The sequence below is a fragment of the Solanum lycopersicum genome, chromosome 5, assembly GCF_036512215.1.
Source record: "Solanum lycopersicum chromosome 5, SLM_r2.1".
Classification (NCBI taxonomy): domain Eukaryota; kingdom Viridiplantae; phylum Streptophyta; class Magnoliopsida; order Solanales; family Solanaceae; genus Solanum; species Solanum lycopersicum.
This window is the reverse complement of record NC_090804.1, coordinates 67,205,655-67,231,046: the sequence shown is the minus strand read 5'-3', so window position 1 is coordinate 67,231,046 and position 25,392 is coordinate 67,205,655. Positions and strand designations below refer to the sequence as shown.

Below are 25,392 nucleotides of genomic sequence, written 5' to 3'. Positions count from 1 at the left end.
TGTTCTTTATTATAACGGATGAGATATTGTATGCGTGTGTCATCTGATGTATTATTAGATTGCTACTTTCAGTTACCATAAAAACATGAAACAAGCCTGACTTTGAAATTGCTTGATCGTCTCCATTGTGTCAATTGAACACTCCAACTTACAAATTTTGATCACCTAGACACTTTCCATACGTACTATATGTGTCATGTTCGTGTCAGGTGTTCACGAGACATAGTGATCATGACGAAGAAGGTATTTTAACTTGTAAATGAATGAAAAGGGATCATATAACTAGACATGAATTTCAGTTAGTATCACAAAGTTACAATGACAAACTTATAATTAATTCTTGATTCAGGACTATTATTCGTCACCCCTACACATGACTAATAATATTTTTCAAAGAAGTGTAAGTTCCAGATAGGGTAACTGAAGAACCAAAAATCAAAATCATAACAATAAACATAATTTCCAAATAGGAAGGCTTCTTGATCTTGAGGTAGCATAGGCATGGTAACAATATCGACACGGTAACGCCCAAAAGCGCGCCCGTAAATGCCATGACATATCCAAAGAATGGAACGGTTAACGCAACAGTGACCGTGCTGATGACTAAAAGTGTTCTGATGAAGTAGCTTACGATAAATTTACTCTTTCGTAAAGGTAATTTATCTTCAATAGCCGTTGCAATTGGAGAGACGACAAGAGCATACTTTGTTATTGGATTAACAAGTGTCGTATATATCGCGATTTTTGAACTAATTTTCCCCGTTGGGAGATTTAATGTTATTTGTGACATTAAATTCTGTCCATACATTAAGTACCCTATAGTTGCCATTGATCCATAGGTTATGGTGCTTACTATAAAGCACACAAATAAAACCTGTTTTGACCAAAAAAAAAAAAAAGATTTAAGTTATATATACGCACGATGATTAAATAAAATGTGTATAATATTACATGTAGGCTGTAGAATAGGTATTTATAATTTATTATGAGTAAATATGAAATGTCATTTTTTTAATAATTAGACATATTATTTATGTCATTTGTCAACTTTATATTCAAACAAATACTGAACAAAAATATTTTATTGTATTGTTCTGTCTATTTTTATGGTTTGGAGTACTTCTCTTCAACTTTCAAGTGTTAGAATTATTTTCTATGTGGTGTGGGAGTTATACTTCCTCCGTCTCATTTTATGACTTATTTTTATATAATTTTTTCTCAAAAGAGATTTCATCGATCTTTCTATAACAGAAAAGCAATATTTTACACCTTTAATGAAACGATATACAACCACAACTTCAAAAAAATTCCTTTTTTAAGATTTATATCAAATCAACTAGTACCACGTAAACTGAAACCGAAGTAATACATATATTTACCTTGGGAAATTGGCTTCTATCCTTCATGGAATTGCATATTGTTGGGAACACAGCATGACCACAATAACAAAATGTATACATACTTATTGCACTTATCAATCCATCCCATCTCCAAATCACACCTTTTTCTTCAAATCCAATACCATCCATTGCACCAACCCAAAATATTGAAAAAACCAAAACAATTGAAGCCAAAACTCCACCAATCGAAACATAAGCCAATAAACCTAAACTTTTCAACCATGTTGTTGGCAATATGATAATAGCAACTAATAAAACAAATACTTCCCTTCCAACAATTTTAACACAACCAACATGAATTTTTGCATTTGGGAATAATTTTTGCAAATTGTCACCTTCTAATATGAGGAATTCAATTGCAACAAAGTATAGTTCAAGATATAAGAAAATGGATATCAATATTCTTCCTTTGTTACCAAAAGCAAATTCACCAATATCAGGGTATGTCTTAATTGATGGTGAAACACTCATGCATTTTTGCAAAAGTATTCCTGTGTAACAACATATAATTGCTACTAAAAGAAGTAGCATCAAACATAACCATCCTCCTTGGGAAAGTGCATAGGGTATTGATATTATTCCAATACCTATATGAAAGAAGAAACAAAAAAGAGTTTTAGTGAATATTTATACAGTCAGGTCACTTATAAGGTGAATACAAATAATTTAATTCATCTTTGTGATATACTCATAGGTAAGACGATAGAAATAATAATAAAGTAACATAAAAAAAATATTGACTCTATCGGTGCATATAACTTCAATTAAATTATACAATAACATATTCAGTGAAATCCTACAAGTAGGGTCTGGCTGCATTACGAGGGTTGAGAGAGAGGTTGTTTCTGATACACCCTTAACTCAAGTAAAGCCATAACAAAACAAGAAGGGAAAAAAATGCCAGTAGCAAAATAGTACGATAATTGAAATAAAGAAAACATAATAAGAAGTATAAGAAAGTAGGCGGAAAAATACTAATACCACTGATAAGGAAAACTAAACGACACGACTAACCTTTTTACACTAATTCACGAATTTCATATTTTCCTATCTTCGATAAGCTAAGTGATTATGACTTATTTCTAATTTTGATGTGTCTTGAAAATAACAAAAAAAATATTTAAAAAAATAATGAGATGTTTACCTGATAATGCATTAATACCATTGAAACATGTTCTAAAGAAAGAGGTTCCTTTACTAGGAGGCTCCATAATTTGTGGAATCTGATTTTGAGTCTCTATTTTCTCCACATTATGGGATTCCATATTTTTTGAGTGCCAAATTAACATCCAAATGCTAGTTTATATATTGGGTTTTGGCAAATATGTCTAGACTAAAAATATTCTATCTATACATTTTTAATTATTAATTCAAAACTCAATTCAATAAAAAGTAGATTCTTAAACTCATGGAGATGTAGGTGATCGCGTTCTCGAAGAGGCGTTCAATTACTTGACTGTAAAGAGAGGGACGTTCAACTATTTTTTATTTCACTTTGTATTTCTCACTCTTTTTAATAGCTTTGAAAAATTATGTATGTTTTTATATTTGGAAAAAAAAAATTAATTTCTCATTTGTTTATTAATGACACTGTAATGCCCGTGATGCGCTAAGAAGCAAACTGACAAGTTTCTAGATCGACAAGCTTTTGAACTAATTAACACCCAACAGAAGTTTGGTCCCTGCTGCCCTAGGATATCGTCGTTAAATAGGTATTTTTAGAAATAATTAACATTTTTTGTAAATATATCTAAGGCCTATAACGATATTAGATTTAATGGCTATTCACTCATGTTGATAAAAAATATTATCATTCTTTATTAATGTATAGATTTATTATCGCTAAAAGATATTTTTATTCCGATGGTTAAGGAAGACCAGGGTCTTCTAATTCTAGGATACCTATACAAAACATACCTATTAGTCTCATTTTTATTTTTTTTTTGCTCTTTACTTTACATTATGTAATTTTATAATTGTTTTTATTATTCAACTTCTGTATTGGAACATTTAAATCTAATATGCAAATAATAGCTATGTATGTTCATCTCCATTAAAAAATAATAAATCAATTTGCACATGCATACACTTACTATTATAATTTTAGAAAATAGTTTGCATCCATTAAAAATGTTCTATAGAATCAAACCTCATTTATACTAAATTAAAGTTTCAATTTGTATGTTTTTTTTTTTTTTTGGTTAAGTTTGGAATATATCACTTCACACGTTTTTGTACGAATCTTTATATTATAATGAGTATCTTATAGTACTACGATACTAAACTTTTAATTACTGATAAACAAGAATGCATTCTACCTAGTAGGTACAAAAAATAAAATATTATTTTACATAAAGTAATTTGTTGGACATGAAACTTGACTTCCTTTTATTATTTTTTTTTTAAATATCGAAAAATCCATCTGTGATTCGTAACTCTTTCTCTTTATTAAGCAACGTTAATTGGATATGAAATTTATTGCTTAGGGGTTTTGGTAATAGTTTTGATTTTTTCTATTATCTGATTGTTAGTTTTAACGGCTTTAAGTTTTTTACTAAAATGGATCATAGAAAATTACAATAAGTTATTTATATTATTCGCTATATAAAGTTTTACCTTAAAGTTTAGTCTCGCACTTCATTTCTAATAGTATTAAACTCTCAATTACTCTATAATATGTCAGTTTTATACTTTGAGAAAGATACAAAATTTGTCAAATTCATGTGCATGGTTCATTTGGTTTATTATCTTGTTTATAAGTTATTTTCATTGATTTTTTTATATCAAATCTTAAAAGTTAAAATCGATAACCGATTAATAAACAATCAATTGATACTTAATAACTTAGTATTTTAATGGCTCCATAATGATTTAGCATATCTACAAACAAACAAGTCACGATAAACATATATTATATAAATTTTAATATATGTTTATATATATTTAAAATTGAAGATTATAACTATCACAAGTTAAAGTATACATTTATATATTATGCATGACTTCTTAATATATGAATCCAAAAGTATTGATTTTGGAGAATGGAAAATCCACATATAGATTCTTTGTGCACTTACTTTCAAGAATCAACAAATGGACAAAGAATAATCGAAAATCTCTATTTTTTTCTCCCAACGTGAAGAACAAAGATAATAATTTTGCTTATTAATTTACTGTTTGATTCAAAACAAAATTCCTAGAATCTTTACCCTGAAAAAAAATTAGCCAAATGTTAGTAATTGTTCCTTGACTAATACATTACATTAGTGGTCTTAAAAAGATGAATATTTATAGAATATGACCTTTGGATTTAATTATCTTCTATGTACAAATAATTAATTGTGATATATATTTTTTTATTAAATGATTATATTCATTTTATTTCTACCTATTCAGAATCGGTTAATTGAGACAAGCTCAAAGTACCCCATGTGAGAGTGACACTAAAGGTCGAGCTAGAAGACAATATAAGATATATGACCTTTGAATTTAATTTTAAACTACTCATTCTATTTTAATCGACACGTTCTAGCTAATGATATATAGTAATAACAACGTTGGAATAGTTATATCTAGATAAAATATCAGTTACGATGAGGACTTCTCTGAATATATGTTGGATAGGTGACCCTCTAAAATCATCGATAGATGAATGACTTTGTATTTACAAGAATGTATGAGTATTTATCACTTACTCCGTTAAACATAAAGCAGAACACTTATTTGGTTTGATCCATCATTTAGTAATACTTTAGGCCCAATGCTTAATTGATCAACCCAAGTTCATTTTAGGCTCAACAATAACTTGAAAATATAAGACTATAAGTAGACAAAAATTCGAAAATAATGGTACTTTTTGTCTTAATTATCAATCACAACGATAATCTGGCTAATTATCAAATGTAAATAATACTTTAGTTTAAAAATTTGCGATACAGTTAATCGATTCACTTTATATTAGTTGTATATGTTTGCTTTGTAATAATACACTGATATAAAGTGAATCGATACAATTACTGGTAAGAAGATAAACACTTATATTGATTGCTCAGTCATTGAAAGCACTTATACTATTTATTTATATCTCAATCTTAGTTTTTTATTGCTACTCGTCTCTAATGCCTCTATTTTCTTACTATCATGTTGTTGTTACGCTGTTTATGTCTTCATAAATGTTGTGTTTTTGCTTTCCTTAAGCTAAGGATCTTTCGAAAACTGTCTCTCTATCTATCAAGGTACGGGGTAAGATCTGCATATACTCTACCCTTTTCAGACTATATTTTTATAGTTGTTCATTGAAAGTGTACATCTTTTCCTTAACCGGAACAGAAATTCCAAGAGAATGTAGAGAGCAATGAACTCAAAATACATATATATAATGGTTATTAATGAATTTTCCAAATTTGACGGGTAACTATTTCTTTATCCTTAATCAAAGGTCTCGAGTTCAAGTCTTGAGTTATGAAATCACCTTTGGTGCGGAATGTTTTACCTTCCAAAATGTGGGACTTCTTAAGTTTGAATTAATTGGTTCCTAAAGCAAATGCCAAATACTAAGCAACAATAAAAAGAAAAGAAAGGAATAGAAGTGCTTTTACCAAAATATCATTTTTCTATCTTAGGCTATTTATACTATCAAATAAGGTAAATATGGATGGTTATGGTATAGTGGATAGGGATACTTTTATAAGGAGTTATCAAGTTCAAATCTTAGGCATAGAAAAATTCTTGATATAGAACGCTACTTTTGAATGGGGTCTTATTTAACACAAATTTAAATTAATCAGATTATAATATGAATATCGAACAAAAAATAATAATTAAAAATAAAGACTAAGAAATTCAAATTTTTGATTTTAGATCATACATTCAAATTCTAGGTAGAATTCACATCAATCACATGGTTGCATGTGTATCCCACTCCAAATAATATATTGTTTAAATTTTATATTATTAGTAGTTAATAGTGGAGAACACTTCTAGATACTTTCAATTTTTCAACCAAGAGACAAAAAGTAAAATTAAGTTTATTAAAGAAAGGGGGGCGGCTAGGAGAATCTATTGTGAGCAATATTAAATTTGCTGTTGCACTTAGGAGAATGTGGAAACCATAATGTTATTTCAACCAAATCCTAATACTTAAATCTTAATTAAAAATAAAAAAATAAAAAGGAGAAGCACTCTAAATTCAATTTAATATTAGTTGCGAATTCAAAATTTTTATTTAAAATATAAAAAGTTCTTATTTTCATATATTCAAAGAGATTTGGATGAACCTAAGGCATCTAGCTCCTTACCTAACGTTACATTATTCAAATTAATCACCTTATTTCCTCTTTCTACGAGCATGTGTTCAACTTTTTCGTATTATTATGTCCACTTGTTGTCAACTTTTATGTTATTTTTTCATCCACTTGTTATTAAGTACTTCCTAAAACAGTACCACTATCCTATTTTATGTGCATAAATAGAACTACTAGCTTAATTATTTTGCAAAACACACAAGATTTATAGTAGCTAGAGAGAAGAACGAAAACGATCGCAAAAATGACTAGAGGGTATGTGATTCTCATGTTTTTGATGGCTGCATTTGTACTCAGCAGTCATCAGCAAGCGGTGGCGAAAAACATCGCCACCTATTCGCAGTCGCGCTTTAGCGCGACCACTAGTTGCAGCAATAGTGATAAGGGGAAAATAAAGAAGTGCATGACACAAACAGTTTCTATAGATAAATGTTGCCCCTTATTTAAGAGGACAATTGGTGCTAATTGTAAGTGTTATAATTATGCTGAGGATTTGGATAATCAAGCTTTAATTACTCTCCAGAGCTATTGTGATATCAATAATCCATGTAAAACTGTTCAAGTAAGTTATTCCTTCTTTGTCTTACTAATAGAAAAACTTATTGATAGGAAGCTTTTTCCCCTTTCGATGAACTTGAATCCTATATAAAGCGAAAATAGAACCTAACAAAGCATTTTGTGAAAAATGTACCAGAAAGTGGTAGCTGATAGGAGCAGGACTGGCACAGTGGAAGCAGTCGCCACCATTTCTGCCAGTCCAAGCCCCCGGGTGCGCCCTCAGGCGCAGCCGAAATGCAGTGCTGCTGATAAAGCAAAGGTTAAAACTTGCATGACGAAAACAAGTTCAATAGATGCATGCTGTCCAACATTCAGAAGCATACTAGGCAAGAGCTGCCCTTGCTATAATTATGCCATGAAACTAGACAATCAAGCTTTGATTACTCTTGAAGCTTATTGTGATGTTAACAATCCTTGTAACAAAGTGCAAGTAAGTTCTCTTCTTTCACCAAAAGTACTTTTTTTTCAAAAGCATTTTCACTTAAGATTTTAGAAGTTTGACCAAATATATCATTTTTCCCTGTGCTTATTTTGCGCTTCCTCACCTACCACGATGTACTTTATGCATTGAAGAACTAAGTAGAAGTAGTTTTTAAGTTCCCTTTCCCTAAAAAAAAAGAAGCATATATTAAAATTTACTCCACTAGATAACTAAAAAAGCAATCCAGTGCACAAAACATCTCATGTTAATAGGGATTTGGAGAACGGTCACGCCCTATAGATAGTCTAACTCTACCAGATAACTATTTGAAGATTTTTCCACAATTTGATTGGCAAATTTTTCTTATCTTTTAAGTAAGTTCCAACATTTCAGATATATTCAGAGTACATCTTTTTTTCGATTTTTAAGAGAAGACAAACAATGTGTACAGCTCAAATAAACAGATTGTAAGATCACATTTGATTCACTTGTAGTTACTGCTATCTTTTTCTAGCAAATTTGTTCGAGCCTAGTTCTTCTAAAACTTTCTATTCCAATCAACAGCCACTTACTAAGCGATACTAAAATGAGCTAGACCCTTTCTTTTATTTGCTCATCTCTTTACTGTTTGAATTCGTTGTAAGACTCATAGTGATTAACTTTACGAAGATCTCATTTTGTTTCAGAAGCTCATAGCATTGAAGCCCAATTTAAAGTGCCTAATTGATTTGTGGGTAATTTGCTACTTTCAGGTGATATAAATCGAGCAAGCCAGGATGGAGATGGAAGAAAATATTTATTATAATGAACTGTTTAATTCCTAGTTCTGTATGAGTTAAACCACTCCTATTTTATCTAAGACTTCAAGCAATAACTTAGCTTCCTTTTGCATTACATATACTCTTGTAGCATACTTTTGGACTAAATATGTATGTCATATAGTCTCCACCACGGAGGCCACTCCCACCTTGTTCCTAATTTTAAGTTTTTGACTGTCAAAAAAAGTTATGGTAACATTTCAATTGAAAGTATTATATCATACCAAGTGCAGCCTTAATAGTTAATATAGACCTCTTTGATCTGCTCTATTTTTTAAGTTGAATCAGAATTTACTTATCGTGTTTCCAGAAATAGCACTACAACAATTTCCTCATGCTATTAATGTACTAGCTTGACTTTGTAAGGTTATCATGAAAATTGAAAATCTAAATTTTTTGACGTAAATACTTACCTATTAACTTTGCAATGCAAATCAAAACTCCAAGACACTACTGGAACATTAAAAAACTGGCCCTGAAGAAAGAGAAAGATCTTAACGTTATATTTTAGAAACTTACTGCATTTAGCACCAGGGCCATTTTGCATCCCTCCAAGTGAAGCCATGATGTCTTGAAGTTGAGTGATCTGCAGGACTGAAACAGTGCTCTCCAGCCTGTTGATTGTTCTGTGTCTCAAATGCAAAAGCCGGACAACATTGAAGCTTCTCATCAGATAGAATGGCTTCTTCTCTGTATCTAGGATTATAGTACCTTGGATGTTGCAAGAAAGGAACGCCCTTCCACCAAAGCTTGAGAGCCTGAGAGATATATAAAGAAAAGGAGAAAGGGAATGAATGGCATTCCTATACTAATTATAACAAATATAACTTAAAAGGCAGTAATGAAGTAAATAATCATATTGAAATAACAAGAATAGAGAGTGATTCTTAGTGATTGCAGCGAGAGCTAATTGATAGCCAACAGTAGTAACGAGAAATCTATGAACAATGATGGTGCTACAGTATCTATAAAACAAAGTGTCAATTTGAATCACGTGTGAAAAGGTGATATATATTTAACGGTTAACCTAACTCTAACCGATTCCTTGATCTCCTCCCACACCTCTCGGGGATAAGACACTGGTTGTTGGATGTGATAAAATTAAATCCCTGATATTCAGAGTTTGGCTGGCGTCGGAAAGGTGAATTGTCTGGGCTCTTGGACCTCTCGGACAGGTTAAGAGATCTTAGGTCTTTGGCCAAGTTGGCACCAGCTGACTCAGAGTTGACTATATGTTCCTTCTGCGCTTGCCACGTGTTCGGTCAAAGAGTCTTCATCCCGGTACATTTATTATCAATACATCAATAAACATGATTCAGGAGAGAATACTTCTGATTTGCGCATCAAGCATGCAGTGAGAAAACTAAAAGCAACGAAATTCAAGTTTTGGAGGATCTTCTAATTAATTTGGAGGAGCAGGAAAACCTAATACGAGGCAGAAACTTGTCATTTAGGAGTAAAAAGAGCGAGCATATGACATAGATTCAACCAAGAAAATCATTGCCCACTGAACTAAGATGCATTAACAGATGCTTATTTAAACTATTGAAAGATATTCAGTTATCAACAACGAATTTATTTCCAGTCTTAAGGGCTTACCTGCCAATATATCCCTAATGCAACCTTGTGAGGCATTAGCCAGAAGAATAAATCTAGATCAGTATGTGTGGAGGATGATACTCTTTTGGCCATCAATGAAGCTGAGAAATATTCACCATGTTTCGGATGATTTACTGAAATTGTTACAAATAGATTATCCCCAGGTGTATTTGTTTTCATGGTCCAGTTTCCTAGCATATCCTGCAAACAACTCCACAAAGCTACTAATGAATATCAATGACCAAGTTAAATCCAAAAAAAGATGAAATTGGAATTCTAATGAAGAGTCTTAACGTATGAAAATCCAATCTATCAAACAAGAAAAAAGTATGTATGACTGATACCAAAAAGAGTCCTGAAAAACCAGGATTAGAATAGTAGGAACTAGGAACCTTTCAGGATGGTAGCCAACCAAGTCATGTAGTAAGGGCTTAAAAGGATCAATAGTTAGTTCAGCCTCATCACATTAATATATTTGTACTTTTCAGAGAGTGAATGTATATGCTCAAGTACCTAACCACACTGCATATACCGGCCCGAGGAATGGCAGGAAACTATAGAAACAGTGAGAAGAAAAGAGTTCAGATTTCAGGTTCAGCAAAAGCAAGGACGTGCCACCAAAATTATATAAATGCCTTTAAGTATCTTGGACACAATAACGGGTAGCATTGCAAACTCTATGCATTTCTAAACCATCTCAACCTTTACATAACAGTTTTGAGGTTTTAAAAATGATAAACATATAATCACCAAGGAGAAAGCAACATAAGATATCAGCACAAAACGTGGAATAGAAAGAACAAGCTTCATGAACAGTACAAAATAACAAATCAAGAGCATGACATTGATGTTATGCATCACTTTCGAAGGTCACTAAAATCAGATTAAGCTAGAGATAGATGTAAGTAAATAATCCCTCGGTTTCAGTTTGTTTATCCTACTTTCTTTTTTTAGTCCGTTTAAAAAAGAATGTCTCTTTCCTTCTTTTGGGGAAACTCTTTAATTCCAACTTTCACATGACATGTTTAAGATTATGAGATTTAAAAGAATTTTGGTACATTTAGCATATCTTCAGTTTAAGACCAGAAAATTCAAAAAAAAAAAAATCTTCTTTACTTTCTTAAATTTCATGTCAAGTCAAAACAGAGACTAACAAATTGAAACAGGGAGAGTAAAAGGCAAGGTGATCCCTAAAGATGGCTTACCATGAAAGGACTAACATGAAGAGATTTTGCAACTACATCGGAGTTTGGGTTGAACAGAAATGATACCCTTTCACCCCATGGGGTGTTAGTCACCTGAGAAAGAATTCAGTCAGCAAATAGCCAAAATCATGATAAATAATTTCACTGTTTGATCTAAGGAAAATGAAACTGGACATGCAGCGGGTGGAAATTAGCAGAAAGGCAAAACAGTTGGGTACAGTAGAACTTCCTTTTTAATTTGCTCGGGGTAAAAAATGTGAGAAGCCTTTTAGGTAACAAATCTTGTTTGCTGATAGTAGATTATCGATAGTACACAGGCCCTTGTCTGAAACTTTAAACAGTATTTTCAATTTTGACAGAGTTTTTCAATTTAGGCTGTGATTACTTGTCAATTAGAATGATTCACCTCAGCAATGCATTTCTTCAAATACTGCAAGGAGCCTTCAGTATCATAGCAATAATACAAACTCAACGGATTTTGCACATATCCCACACTGGGCGGTATTGTCAACAAGAAACTGCTTTTAAAAAGATGAATAATCAGTCCATGAGTCCATAGCACTAAAAACACTAAAACATTTACAGCTTTTGAACTATCATGTGTCCGATTTCGTGTGCACAAGTGATACTTTATCCATGCCAATGCCTCAAGATGTCATGATGTATTGCATAAAGACACCAAAAGATGGAATTCATAGTTTAATTTTAAACTAAATCATTAACCAAGAAGAACTCAACCATGGAAAACATATATCACAACGATATTTTCCCCTTCAATGAGAAACTGTTGAGAAGTCGGAGAGGCAGGCATCTACGACCAACTGAGAATAATTCTACAGTATTTCAAAAGAAGTGCTTTAGTATTAGAAATTCGCAGTTGCAATTCAGCCAAATAAACGAATCCCATTAGATAGTATCTCTCAAAACAAGTTCAGTTCAAGAGAAAAAACTAAAAAGAAAAATACCCTCACTCTACTTGCACGGTTATTACATATTGTTTCATAATGTTGCATAGATTGTATCATTTCCTGTCGTTACATAATGTCACGCATCTATAATTTAAAGGATTAACCGATCAAAAAAGAGTAAGATACTGGATAGAGCTACGATAAATAATAAAATAAGATTATTAAGTAATAATTAGACAAAATGAGAAGAAAAACAATGTAACAACACCACACTCAATCCTTACACAAATCATAATGTTTCATAATGTATCTTATTATATAGATGAAATAAACTTCTAGAGCAAAATAAAAGCTAACAATCAAAATAAACTTTAAAACTAAACACACATATATGTGAATTATTTCTTTCTATGAATCTACCAAAAGGTAATAAGATGATCAATACTTACACTGGACCAGTAGTACCAGAAATGCGTCGAGCTTCATTAGCTGAGAAGTGATCAGACGGCGGATTAGACGAACGATCAAGGTCAATAAGTGCGTAACGAACCGGGTACCGGAATGAATGATGAACCGGACGACGTCGTTCGTGCCATACAGTTCCTTCGTAAAGAGAAACACAGTCTCCTCCTTCTCCGGCTACAGCTCCGGCGGCATCAAATCGGTAACCTAATCGGCGGAGCAGAAGGCGAATAAGGAGGAGAAGAGATAGGAAGAAGGAAGTGAAGGAAGTGGAGAGTATAGAGCAGAGAAGAAACACTAATTCCATTTGTTATCTTCTTCGCTTTGAAATTTTATTTGATATTTATTTACTACTCCATTGGAATACGTGTACGATTAACAATCACTAATCACTATTTTTTTAGCTTAGATAAAATTTAACAGAAAATTATCAAAATGGAAGAGGAAAGGATCAAAATAGTCGAATTCTTTGGGTTAAGGCTCAAACTGATACTTGAGTTTTTACGTAGAGCACTAATAGTCCCTTATGTTTGTAATATTGGTACACTTTTGGTTCTTGTTCAAAGTTTTACCTATGTATGGGATGTTCAATCGTCATTTTATATATTTAGTAGAAATAACAACTCCATATCAAAGAATGTGAGAAGAAAAACACTTTATTTTGTTTAGTAGAAATCGTTTTGCAGGTGAAGTCGAGAGGTTCATCACGATAATTTCACGCGCAAATAATACAATTTTTTCTTTTCCTGTAAAGTCATATGTTAAGATGTTCTTAGTTTAGCTGCTGCAATAATAATTTTAGTGAACAAAACAAGGTGTTTTTCTTATAACTTTCTCTCAGAGTTATTATTTCTATTAAATAAATAAAAGGCGATTGGACATTCGTCATATAAAATTTTGGATAAGATTAATGTTAAAAAACAGGCAAAATTTTAGGATAGGACCAAAAGTGCACTAATATTGTAAAGATGAGGGACTATTAGTACTCCATGTGAAAACTCAAGGATTACTTTGAGCCTTAACTTAGAAATGAGGGATTATTTGAAGACTTTCTTCAAATGGTACGGATTGTTTTATGTTGATCCCTAATATATTTCACATGATCTATATGGTCCTTAATTTATATGAAAGGATAATCATTTTAGTCCTTTTAACCCTAAATTAACCTAAAAAAAAGAAAAATTTAAAAATATCTGTTAGATTTAACAGAATTGGTTTCTTTCACCATCACCCCCGTAGACCCTTCTTCTTTAACTTCTTTCTTTTATCATTTGAGGTTATGCTTTTTATCCTTATAAGAAAAATAATACACACTATACTCATTTCTCATCTTCGTCGAAATAAAAATTTTAGAAGCTTTCATTATCATACATAAATAAGAATAAGAAAACCAAAATCACTAAAACAAAATTTTTAGAAGCTTCCATTATCATACATAAACCGAAACCATTTTGATATTTTTCTCAAATTTAACATTAGGCTAAAATTAAACCTTTTTACTATATTTTGATTAACTAATTTAGAGTGCGTGCTTTATATGAGTATATTACTTTTAAAGGAAGAAATTAGGCATTCTTACTTATCCTTTCCTTTGATTAATTATAATTCATAGACCATAAGTACGTTATTATTTGTATGAATATATTTCAATATTAAAAATAATTCTAAATATTTATTTATTAATATCTCAATCTTTTATAAATTATTCAGATATAAAGTCTTAATTGAATCTATTGAATAATATAAAATTTATTAGGTGAAAAGCTACTCGAAGAGAAATAAAAATTGATCCCTCACCCCATATTTGATCTCATTTGATTGAATATTTGTATATGATTTTAATATTTTATAAGAAGAAGTTTGCCTTCAATATAATAAACTAATCTCACTAAAACAAATACATATTTAAGTTTTGTTTGTTCTTTGTCATTTCATTAAAGAATATTTGGGTATGATTTAAATTTTGATTTTTTTTTTTTTTTTGCATTTAAAACTAGCTTTACTAAAATATATTTGGTGTAGCACATATATTCAAGGAAGGTGAAATGACATATTTTGCTCAATACTTGTTAATTTGAGGAGATAAATTATCCAAATAACTCTTTAATTTAATGTTAATTGAATATTAATTATAACACTTATTTTAACAAAGTAGAAATAATAATAAATTAAAGGGGAAAAAATGAGTATATATAAGAATAAATTAAGTGAAATAAATGAAAAAAGATATTAAAACAACCAAAGGAAAAGCAATTTCTCTTCATTCTCAAATTTCAACGCTTTCTTTTACGTCTCTTTAATTATCCCACGAAGATTCAGATTCCGGTCAATTCTCGCCGGCAAATCCCTCCGTCACCGGCGAATTTCATCGCCCGTCGATCTCAATGAATCCTGAATAGTAAGTTCTATTTATCGCATCATTTTTTTAAAGCATTTAAATAGATCAGCTTTATTATGACTCGCAGGTTAATTTGTCCAGATTCGGTTTTGATTATTTGTCATTAAGGAACTATGGATTTTTTTGCTTGAATTGAGATGTGGTCCTTAATCCTTATGTATCTGAGATTAGCGAATATATCTGTGAACCCTAAGTCATTATAATCGGAATTTAGCTGCTAATCTTTTGGGATTAATGATTATTGCTTGATTTTCTGTTCAATTTTACATCGGTTAAGGAAATTGAGATGTATGTTCGTTGGATCCAATTAAATGTCTTTGAGAGCCGGGAGGAAGGTGAAATGCAACACATTTCATCCTTGAGCTTATTACCATCAGCTTTGTGTATTTGTTTAGTGAATTTATACGGGAATACTTACGGGAGATGTTGAAACAATGATTGTTGAGTGCATGATGGAGAAATTAGGAATTTTTGCTTTATGTGCGTGTTGTAGAAGGATTTGATACAATTCCAAATGGCTTTCTGTTCAACTGTATCTTTGATGTGGCTATGACGTATGGTTCAAGACTTGAAGTTGTATTTGATTTCCCTTGGAACCTACTCCTGATGAACTCAATCCAAAACATCAGTGTTTATCCACTATCATAATTTACAACAACAAGAACAACAGCAAAGGATGCTAGTTGAACATTAGGATATAAAAGAATTAGTTCTTTGAGATATATAGTACACGTAGCTTCCTTAAAATGACATTCTCTCATTTTGTTCTTTGAGAGACTAAAGTGAAAAGCTAGTTCCACATCTCAAATGACATTCTCTCATTTTGTTCTCTATATGCGCTACTTGCACCTTCTGATGGATGTGATCATCTCTAATTTTATCTAATCTTTTTTGAGACACATTCATTTTAAAATTCGTATCTTTTCGACTTCGTCTTTGGGATATGTAAGGCCCAACATTCATCCATACAGCATTGTTGCCTTACAGTTGTGCTATGGAACTAGCTTTTCACTTTGGTAGATATTCCTATCACATTGTACTGTGGCACTCATCCATGTCAACCTTCCTACTTTAGTCCTATGCATAACATTTTCATTTTTCATTCCATTTTCTGGAATATAAAGACCATATATCTAAACAGTTTATATGTAGGTACCTCTATTCCTCACCTCAACTCACTCCTACCTCATTGGCTAAATTTGCAGTGCTTATATATGCCTTACTCTTAGTCTCCTACTTATCTTAAATAATCTACTATGTAATGCTTCTCCATATCTCGTGCTTTTAACACTTGAGGCAACACTCGTATAGTTGATTCTTACCTCTAAATTGTCTGAAATTGTTTCAGTGATATTTCGCCAAATAAATGATCTTGTCAAGTCAGTTGTTTTGCTTTTTCTTTGGGGAAATGGGGTAAAGTGGTTTAACTGTTTAAGTTGAAACCAGCTTGATCTTAGTGCTTAATCCTACTTCAGCAAAGGCTTGGTCTAGAAAACTTGGATGATGTGTCACCTAACATAGCTTTAAACTTTATCAGGTGCATTCCAGGGAAGTGTAGAAGTGTTCTAGATCCTGATTAGCCCTATCTCCAATTTTCTTTACATATACCAGAGTTAGTAGGTGATTCTTTCTGGGTATTATTTGTGTGTTATCTATGCGTGAGTAAATATGATAGTATATGATAGGAATGGATATTGAGGATTCCTGAAACCAACTTTTAATGGAGGCATAGTTATTTAACTTTATCCTATCAGATGGGATAAAGTCCTGAAATGTTCTCTTTCCTGAATCCTAGTTATCTTAGTAGTCATATGTAACCATGTTTTATTTCTTGATAAGTTCATGTAACAATGCTATAACAGTGTAAATTGCTTTATATGATGGGTGTTAGGATTAAAATGAAAAATTAATCACAGTCACAGCAAAATATATCATAAAGAGGCATACTTTAAACATCTTTCAAGCTAATAAACTTTATGATGTGATGACTTATCTGTTGTTCTCTGCTCGCAGTGACTACCTGTTTAAGCTTTTGCTCATTGGTGATTCTGGTGTTGGGAAATCATGTCTTCTTCTGAGGTTTGCTGTAAGTTTTCTGATCATAAAATAAGTTGTACTACTGTATTTCTTCTTTCAATAAATCAAAAGGAGGACCAAGTCATAGGGGAGCATATTGGCCATACACACCGCCAAATGCCAATCCAGTTTCCTGTTCTTTTTTGTTAACTTCTCTGTTAGCTTTAATGAGCTGTCTATGAGTTACGTGCTGTCAAAGGCCAAAAGACATAAAATATATCGAAATATGTTTGGTTTCTAGTATAAAATTCACTAAAAACGAAGTTATTCGCGAAGAAAGGCACAAAGGAAACAAATATTGCTGCAGTGCAAGAAAAAATAATTATGATAACGATCAACAATTATATGGAAAAACTACAATGAAGTCAAACTTATTTGAGTGAAGTACAATAACTATATAGATGAGTAAACTGCTTCTGGCATCATATTTGTCCCTCCTTCCTAAGGCACGAATTTGATACTTTCCTAGTTCATGTTCACAGTTTAAAACCTCTGATTAATTAATGATGCATCTCGCTGGTTATGGAGCTTTATTGTTTGAGATTTTTTAAGAGTTCTTGGATATTCTCACCTTTGCAATGGAAAGTTATTAGAATATAGTTTAATGTGGTTAAAGTTATCTTCTGTAAATGGCGCTGAATGTTTGTCATGTATTTATATCAGGACGACACATATCTGGAGAGTTACATAAGCACCATTGGAGTTGATTTTGTAAGTAAATACCACTGTAGTTGATGAGCTACTTCATTTATGTATAGTTGGAATCTTCTGTGGTCTTATTCTGCCATCCCATTCTTAAATGAATGTATATACTCATCTTACCAAATCTTTTCATGTAGAAAATCCGTACCGTAGAACAAGATGGGAAGACTATAAAACTTCAGATTGTAAGACTTCACTTCCAGTTGTGTTTAAAGTCATTTTATATTGCTAATTTTATTCAAGCCAAACTCTTACTTGGAACATAGGTCCTTGATTTTTCTTTTTTTTTTTACTTCATATAGTGGGATACAGCTGGACAAGAACGCTTCAGGACCATCACTAGCAGCTACTATCGTGGAGCCCATGGCATAATTGTAAGTGCTTTTTTTTTTTTTGAAAATGGTACAATTGAACACAATAGTTAGTGCTTTCCCGTGAAGTCTATCATCAATGATGTTCTGCATCTTTTGATGTTTTCTGATGGCCTCTTGCGTAGGTTGTGTATGATGTGACAGATCAAGAGAGCTTCAATAATGTAAAACAGTGGTTGAGTGAAATTGATCGTTATGCTAGTGATAACGTCAACAAAATTCTTGTTGGAAATAAGGCTGATCTTACTGCAAACAGAGTTGTCTCATATGAAACGGCTAAGGTTAATACATTTTCTACATTTAATTCGTTGCCACTTAATCAAACTATACTGATAGACCACTCCGTTCTTAGGCATTTGCTGATGAAATCGGTATTCCGTTCTTGGAGACCAGTGCTAAAGATGCTACAAATGTCGAACAGGCTTTCATGGCTATGACTGGTGCTATCAAAAATAGGTAAGTGTTGCCTTCCTAATTTGCTCAAGCCAGATCTGTGGTGCAATCTAGGTGTTTTGCTTTTTCGTTATCTAATGACTATATGCTTTATATCATCTTTTATAAGAATAATTATTGTGGAAGTTGGTCCCAAGCCTGAGATATTTCTAGTTCAGAAAACTAGCCTTTTCAAACGCCAACTTCACTGTTGGAGATCTGGGATATCTTCTTCTTTCCTTTGGGTTCAATTGAATGTCCAAACTTCAAGCATGAATAATCGGGTGCAAGGTCTGATGAAAACTTGTATGGTTACGGCTGTTGTACACAACCTCATAAGAGAAGATGTTTTTCAGCAAGACCTAGAAATTCATTCCAACTGAGCTAGCTCATGGCTATGCCCTTTTAGTTCACTGGTCTGTTTGCTTGCCCAAACAATTGAAACTGCTCCTTCCTCCCGATGGCCAGATGGTAGTGGGCCTTTTCTATCTGGTTGGAGTGGTTAGTCTTGGGCTAACCAGGTCCAGTTGGTTATAAGTAGAGTTCGGCTTCATTTTGATGTTGTCTAGTTGTCCAAATGATCTTTTTGCATTTAAAACATATAAACTAATCTCACCGATGCCTCTTTTGCTCACTTCTATTGTTTCTTTCTCTAATTCTCTCCTAAATGCAGGATGGCAAGCCAACCAGCCTCGAACTCTGCCAAGCCTCCGACAGTGAATATCCGTGGACAGCCAGTGACACAGAGTGGTGGCTGTTGCTCATCCTGAGTACCAAAAATTGTTTGCTATTTGTAATATTTCCTTTGCTGTCTCGTCGTTGTCATGTCTATTTTGTGGTCTGATTGAACATTAGGGAAATTTGCTTCTGTCCCAGATATATTTTTTAGTCTGCATTTGTGTTTTATCGAGTAGTTTGTAATTCTGAACATGTCAATATTAGCATTATTTATCAATGTTCGTTTGACATTGGACCAGCTTGTTGGTAGGAATGAGTGAGTCAGCAGAAAGCTATTAGTATCAAGAAAACTGCTATCAGTATTTTATTTTCCCCTATGCAAAATTAAATATACGCTCATAATAGTCGTCTATGTGCACTTGACTACCTTTCGCCCAAGGTTGCTTTATACATAGTGTTTGATGATCGTATTGGAATTCAAACTAATTCGTATTTGCGCCAGAATATTCTCACGAGTTGAGTGACCATCCAAAAAAATTTAAAACTCATTACCAAACATAAGTAAATTGTTATACAACACATGACCATAAAATATTTAAAAGTTTATTAAGATTCACTTTCTTTTTAGAAAAATAGTTTTTTATATATTCAATCTTTCCCTTATGGTTCGATCTTAATCATCAATTGAAAATGTGAATAAAACGTATACACTATAGGGATTAATATGAAAATTTGCGGGAAGAGAAAGTTTCATTTAAAGTCAAAACAAGGGACCATCGCTATGTTACCTCATACAACGTGGCACCTTGTAATTGGCAGTTTGGACAAACTTATGAAGGCAAAAATTATCGAGTTTAAAATAAAATTACCCCAAAAATGGAAAAGAAATAAATTACTATATACTTTTTAGTACCCCTACCTTCAATTTTTTCTCTTTTTTAAGAGATAAATTATATAGGTATACGTGGAATTAATTTATTTTCATTTTATATTTTTTTTAAAGATGTTGATGTGGTTGCAGAAGGATTTATATTAGAATGAAAAATGTAGCAAACAGTTTTATTTAATGTAATGTGAATAATTATATATTGTCTATGAATAATGAGTATAACATATAGTCTATTATAATTCTTTTAGATACTTTCTACCTCGAATTAAGTTTTACGTTTTAATCGACAAGATTCATGAATTAATCTGGAGATATTACGTCTCAACAACATCAAAAGTGTGCTTATGAACATAGTTTTACATATCCATCGCCAAGATTCATGAACTAATCTGTACAGATTGCGTGTCACCAACATTGATAATGTGTCAAAGAACGACAAAGCTCAAAAACTTTTTTTTTGGTGCATACATATCCAAGCTACGGTAAGATAGTGATGGTCCATAGATGGGCAAAGGTCGTAAGTCGAGCCCCATCGAGTCACTATGTTATTTTCATATTTGTCTTGCTAAATCATTGATTATGATTATTAGGTCATTTTTATATTCGTCTTGCTAAATTATTGACTGTGATATCGGTTGTTGGACTAAAGCTAACCATGATACATAAAACATGATGAAATATCAAGATTCAAATAGAACACTAATTTCTCGAGCCAAGGGTTTATTAGAAACAATTTTTGTACCTCTCAACATAAGGATAAAGTCTACATACACTCTACCTTTTCCAGAAGAGACTCGTGGAATTACATGGGGATGTAGTTGTAGTAAATAGAACTCTAATAGTAGGTAAACTTACATAACTAATAAACTGAGCACACATAAATCTATTGTTCAAACATTATCCAACAAACTAAAACACAAAGAACAGAAAGAGGACAAGCTGTACATCCTTGTTGAAGACATGTTCTTAGTTATATGCCAGCAAGTTCTTGAACAAAAGTGGTACTAGTAACTGGCACACCAAAAGCTTTCTTTCTTCTTTCTATGAGAGGAATGAAAGTGAAGGTCTTGGGTAATTGGATTCCGCGGGAGTCTCTTCCGTGCTGCTTTTGCAGGACTTTTTGAACGCAAAACTTGATTGACTATGCTGATTTACCTGCCGGACTTTCTTATCATTTTTTGCTACATCCTTGGACTGCTGAAGCTGTTCTAGAGCTGTTACTACTTCGTCCATTGTTGGCCTTGACTTGGGTTCCGTCGATATGCATTGAAAAGACAGGATAGCAACCTTTAAGGCATGACTGAGTGAATATTGTCCTTCAAGACGGGCATCTAGAACACGGGAAACTCTAAGTTTACTGGTCAAATAAGGTTTTGCCCAATCAACAAGATTATGTTCCCCCATCGGTCGATTCTTGTCTATTGCTTTCTTACCGGATAGAATTTCTAACAGAACTACCCCGAAGCTGTATACATCACTCTTGGCAGTAAGATGGCCTTCCATAAAAGAGAAATGTAATCAGCTCAGGGCAAGAACATTCTTATAGACATTTAACTATTTAAGAGATTCATTCAATTTAAGCTAAATTTTAATGTATAAAAAAAGATCATGTTCATCTGTTCTAATACTCTCGTATAATCATACGAACTCGGTGTCCAGATACAATAAACAGGAGGAGATGAGTATATGAGAATGTACAGATGAAGTTCATCGTCTGTGGACTAAGCTGTGTTAAAATACCATCAGATTGTGAACTTGAAAATGGAATTGGGTAGCATGGAGACAAACCTGTGGCTAGGTACTCTGGAGCAGCATATCCATAAGTTCCCACAACCCGAGTAGACACGTGGCTCTGATCACCTACGGGACCATCTCTGGCCAACCCAAAATCAGAAAGCTTGGCATTGTAGTCCTGTCAATGTAGATCGTAAAATTGAGTACAAAAAACCAAGTATCTGAAAATATGAAAGACTTGACATAACCCATGTTTCAAGGCAACGGGACAGTGTAAACTGTAAAAGTGACCCTTTAAGTTGATATTCACAAACCGAGTCCAGCAGAATATTAGAAGTCTTGAAGTCCCTGTAAATAACTTTTATTTCAGCATTATGAAGAAAAGCAAGGCCCCTTGCAGCACCAAGTGCAACTTTCATACGAAGGCTCCAAGAAAGTGGTTGGTAGTATGAACCTCCTGACTCAAATAAACAAAACCACATATATCATCTAGGACTCCACACGCTTGTTCATATGTACCGTTAGTAATTACACAGGTGGAAGAATATAAAAGAAATGTTGAACTCACTCCGAAATAGATGATTCTCCATGCTACCCTCAGGCCTATACTCATAGACCAAGAGCCTATGATCTTCCTCTAAGCAATAACCGATCAAATTTTCAAGATTTGGATGGTGTAGTTGCCCAAGATAGTTTATCTCAGCCTGCAAATTCGTATGGTTGAGAACATAAGGTACGTTGCTCATAATGAGTAGCATTCATTTGTAGCAAAATGTTATATAAGCACTGATCTAGACAGAAATCAAGTCATCCTATTCATCACGATTTTATTGATCAGATTTATTTCTTTCCCCAAATCTACAAATGAGGTTACCCAGCAAAATCCAGTACTCCCTTCGTTTCCAATTTGTTTTTCTTACTTTTCTTTTTTATCCGTTTAAAAAGAATGTTTCTTTTCCTTTTTGAAACCTTTTAATTTCAACTTCACACTTGACATGTTTAAGACCACGAAATTAAATGATATTATGGTACATTCAAAAGTTCTTTTTAACTTTCTTAAACTTCTCAAATTAAAACCAGACAAACAAATTTAAAATAAGGGAGTAACAAATATGCAGATAAGCCTACAGAACAATAATTTTCACAGTATCAACGTCGTCTTTTAAAAAAATTAACTCCAGCTGCGGGGTAATTTCAAATAGAACAAAGCTTATACTCACCAGCCATTCTCTGTGCCCCTGCCACCCTTCTTGGTCTAAGTTTTTCACAGCTATCACAATCCCTGTGCCAGGCATTGATGCTGCAAGAGTATGTTCGTCGACCCAGCCTTTGAAAACTGAACCAAAACCTCCTTCTACAACTACACTGTCACGATGGAAATTTCTGGTTGCAGATCGAAGTTCACTGAGAGTGAAGCTCCTCAAGTTGGATGATTGCAAGATCTCACCCTCACTCCGAGGAGTCGTCGGTGAGTGTTTGCTATTCGAATTACTAATATCTGTACCATTTCCACTGACATTTCTTGAATCCAACCCTAAAACAATCCATTTACAATGCCAACAAAAGACAGTAAGCAAAAGAATCAAAAGTACATCCAACAGTAGAAAGAAATCACTACTAATCTCCAAAGACAAAGCAAATTTCCCTACATAAAACAGAAACATTTCAAAAGGTAATATTACTAGTCTTTAGCACACAAATTTAACTTTCATTGCAATTAACAAATACATTAGTCACCCACAAAACTTTACAGTGACCAGAAACAATATTTGGTCTATTTCTTCTCTTTCTCCCCTGCAATGACCCCCACCTCCACCCTCCCTACCCCAAGGGGGTAGGGATTGGTGACAAGAATCCTCAGCAGCTTTAGGGTATTTTCCTTTTTTTTTTTTTTTGTTCAATTTTTTAAGCAAGCAAATACTTGAATTCACCAAAACACTTAGAGCTAACAAATCATATTACACCTTTCAAAAAATAAACTTATACAAAAAGATAGTTAATTTAGTATACCTGAAACAGTATAAAATGTTGTCTCGGCCTTGATTTGGTTACTCAGACAAATCCCCATTAGAGCAAAAAACACCCCAAAATTCAATCTTTTTAGCTCCACTAGCCACTAGCCACCAGACAAACTGCAAAACTCAAGTTTTCAGCATTATATGCACAGATTAACACCAGTTGTTACTTAAATACAAACCCCAAAAGTTCATTGAACCCCAGATCTAGTGTGAACCCAAGAATCTTCCTCTACATTAAGAAATGACAGTAACTTTGGAGAAAAAAAGAAAAAGATTGAAACTTTCTGATGAACATTCTTTGTAATTCTTTAACCCCACTTGCCTATGAATGAAAAAAAAAAATTCATTTTTTTAAAAATGAAAAATTTCGTGCGCAAATTCCCGATCAAATTTAGATTGTTTCAATCTTAAAAAATGAAAAGTATCGCATAAATTAACACATATAAAGAGCAGTTCAAAACAATGTGGAAAACAAGTATCAACTTTTGTTCCAAAAATATTATTATATATTTTAAAATATTGTTTAAATACGCTTACCATGCATAGACTAAATTAATATAAAGATTTCACCATTTGACTCGTATAATAGTTATATATGAATAACTTATAATGCATATTTAAAAATTCACGTGTTGATTAATAATAACGAATAAATTGTTATGTAAATGTAATTGCTATGCAACGAATAATAATACAAGATATATTGTTTAAGGATATTTATTACTTAAAAGGACATATCTTATATTTAATTTTTTTATTGGTGTAATACAATGTATAATATAAAAATTTTAAATTTATTAACATTATTTTAAATTAACTTGCTCGAAAATAAGGTGTTTCGATCAATATTTAGAGAGCATATTGATGTATTAATTAGTTAATTTATCTATATAGTAAATGTTCTTATGATTCTTTTTAGAAAAACTCCAATAAATATATCAGAAAGGTCAAGCTTGGTGGCTGTTCCAAGTTTTTAACCTCTCCTTTAATAAATTTTTTAGTGAAAAGAATTTTAGTTCAAAATGTCATTTTGTAGAAATTAATACAATTCTTTTTTTTAAAGTTTGAAGTCCATAGTACCCACTTAAAAACTTTTTTTCAAAAATTAAGTTCAATTGATAATAAAGAAATCCGTATATTGAATGTCAATTTCTATATTTTTATTACCAAGTAATAGAGGTAACAATTATTTACATTAGTAAATTGAAAGCACATTATAGGAAAATATAAATTATATTTTATAGTAATAGAAATTTACTCGATCAATAAATAAATTAGTATCTGAAATGCTATTAATAACACGCTTTGGATGTACGATATTTATGAACAAGTTTAGCGAATATAATTTAGAGCATGTTTGGTAGACTTAACTTTTTTCTTTTTAATATTTTAATTATTTAATTTAAAAATAAAAATTTTA

At 32.3% G+C, this 25,392-nt stretch overlaps 5 protein-coding genes across 6 annotated transcripts; 2 read left to right on the top strand and 3 right to left on the bottom strand.

Moving 5' to 3' along the window:
* Positions 1-274: 274 nt before the first annotated feature.
* LOC138348931 (amino acid transporter AVT1I-like) lies at positions 275-3,307 on the bottom strand. Its single transcript, XM_069298538.1, has 3 exons — positions 2,545-3,307; positions 1,380-1,987; positions 275-874 (listed from the first exon to the last, which is right to left on the bottom strand). The coding sequence occupies exons 1-3, from the start codon at positions 2,687-2,689 to the stop codon at positions 368-370; spliced, it is 1,260 nt and encodes a 419-aa protein (XP_069154639.1). The 5' UTR covers positions 2,690-3,307; the 3' UTR covers positions 275-367.
* Positions 3,308-4,363: 1,056 nt separating this feature from the next.
* LOC101252086 (uncharacterized) lies at positions 4,364-13,018 on the bottom strand. Of its 2 annotated transcripts, none has more exons than XM_010323100.4 (6): positions 12,662-13,000; positions 11,711-11,822; positions 11,305-11,397; positions 10,100-10,300; positions 9,020-9,258; positions 4,364-4,610 (listed from the first exon to the last, which is right to left on the bottom strand). In XM_010323100.4, the coding sequence occupies exons 1-5, from the start codon at positions 12,979-12,981 to the stop codon at positions 9,025-9,027; spliced, it is 960 nt and encodes a 319-aa protein (XP_010321402.1). In that variant the 5' UTR covers positions 12,982-13,000; the 3' UTR covers positions 4,364-4,610; positions 9,020-9,024. The 2 variants fall into 2 exon arrangements, with proteins under 2 accessions (XP_010321402.1, XP_010321403.1); XM_010323101.4 differs by lacking the exon at positions 4,364-4,610 and adding an exon at positions 7,615-7,868 and having other exon boundaries at positions 12,662-13,018.
* LOC101252396 (uncharacterized) lies at positions 6,659-8,727 on the top strand. Its single transcript, XM_004239789.5, has 3 exons — positions 6,659-7,265; positions 7,398-7,691; positions 8,435-8,727. Exons 1-3 carry the CDS (start codon positions 6,948-6,950, stop codon positions 8,441-8,443), a joined length of 621 nt encoding a protein of 206 aa, XP_004239837.1. The 5' UTR covers positions 6,659-6,947; the 3' UTR covers positions 8,444-8,727.
* A 1,623-nt stretch (positions 13,019-14,641) lies between the features above and the next one.
* Positions 14,642-19,626, top strand: LOC101252882 (ras-related protein RABD2a). The gene is made up of 8 exons (XM_004239790.5): positions 14,642-15,072; positions 17,086-17,158; positions 17,812-17,859; positions 17,988-18,035; positions 18,153-18,224; positions 18,347-18,502; positions 18,574-18,677; positions 19,327-19,626. Exons 1-8 carry the CDS (start codon positions 15,059-15,061, stop codon positions 19,421-19,423), a joined length of 612 nt encoding a protein of 203 aa, XP_004239838.1. The 5' UTR covers positions 14,642-15,058; the 3' UTR covers positions 19,424-19,626.
* A 1,297-nt stretch (positions 19,627-20,923) lies between these two features.
* On the bottom strand, positions 20,924-24,500 carry LOC101253190 (probable serine/threonine-protein kinase PBL11). The gene is made up of 6 exons (XM_004239791.5): positions 23,965-24,500; positions 23,175-23,488; positions 22,523-22,658; positions 22,269-22,411; positions 22,009-22,132; positions 20,924-21,716 (listed from the first exon to the last, which is right to left on the bottom strand). Exons 1-6 carry the CDS (start codon positions 24,020-24,022, stop codon positions 21,262-21,264), a joined length of 1,230 nt encoding a protein of 409 aa, XP_004239839.1. The 5' UTR covers positions 24,023-24,500; the 3' UTR covers positions 20,924-21,261.
* Positions 24,501-25,392: the final 892 nt, after the last annotated feature.

Bases quoted from the DNA above. Each gene is read 5' to 3' on its own strand.
- LOC138348931 (XM_069298538.1), bottom strand. From the start codon at position 2,689: ATGTTAATTTGGCACTCAAAAAATATGGAATCCCATAATGTGGAGAAA. The intron at 1,988-2,544 runs GTAAACATCTCA...TCTTTCATATAG, and splicing joins TGGTATTAATGCATTATCAG to GTATTGGAATAATATCAATA. The intron at 875-1,379 runs GTAAATATATGT...TGGTCAAAACAG, and splicing joins ATAGAAGCCAATTTCCCAAG to GTTTTATTTGTGTGCTTTAT.
- LOC101252882 (XM_004239790.5), top strand. The intron at 17,860-17,987 runs GTAAGTAAATAC...CTTTTCATGTAG, and splicing joins GCACCATTGGAGTTGATTTT to AAAATCCGTACCGTAGAACA. The intron at 18,503-18,573 runs GTTAATACATTT...CTCCGTTCTTAG, and splicing joins TCTCATATGAAACGGCTAAG to GCATTTGCTGATGAAATCGG.
- LOC101252396 (XM_004239789.5), top strand. From the start codon at position 6,948: ATGACTAGAGGGTATGTGATTCTCATGTTTTTGATGGCTGCATTTGTA. The intron at 7,266-7,397 runs GTAAGTTATTCC...AAAATGTACCAG, and splicing joins ATCCATGTAAAACTGTTCAA to AAAGTGGTAGCTGATAGGAG.
- LOC101252086 (XM_010323101.4), bottom strand. From the start codon at position 12,981: ATGGAATTAGTGTTTCTTCTCTGCTCTATACTCTCCACTTCCTTCACT. The intron at 11,398-11,710 runs GTGAATCATTCT...ATTCTTTCTCAG, and splicing joins TGAAGAAATGCATTGCTGAG to GTGACTAACACCCCATGGGG. The intron at 10,301-11,304 runs GTAAGCCATCTT...AGTTGTTTGCAG, and splicing joins TTCATGTTAGTCCTTTCATG to GATATGCTAGGAAACTGGAC.
- LOC101253190 (XM_004239791.5), bottom strand. From the start codon at position 24,022: ATGGGGATTTGTCTGAGTAACCAAATCAAGGCCGAGACAACATTTTAT. The intron at 22,659-23,174 runs GTGAGTATAAGC...ACGAATTTGCAG, and splicing joins AGGGGCACAGAGAATGGCTG to GCTGAGATAAACTATCTTGG. The intron at 22,133-22,268 runs GTTTGTGAATAT...CTACATTGACAG, and splicing joins CTAATATTCTGCTGGACTCG to GACTACAATGCCAAGCTTTC.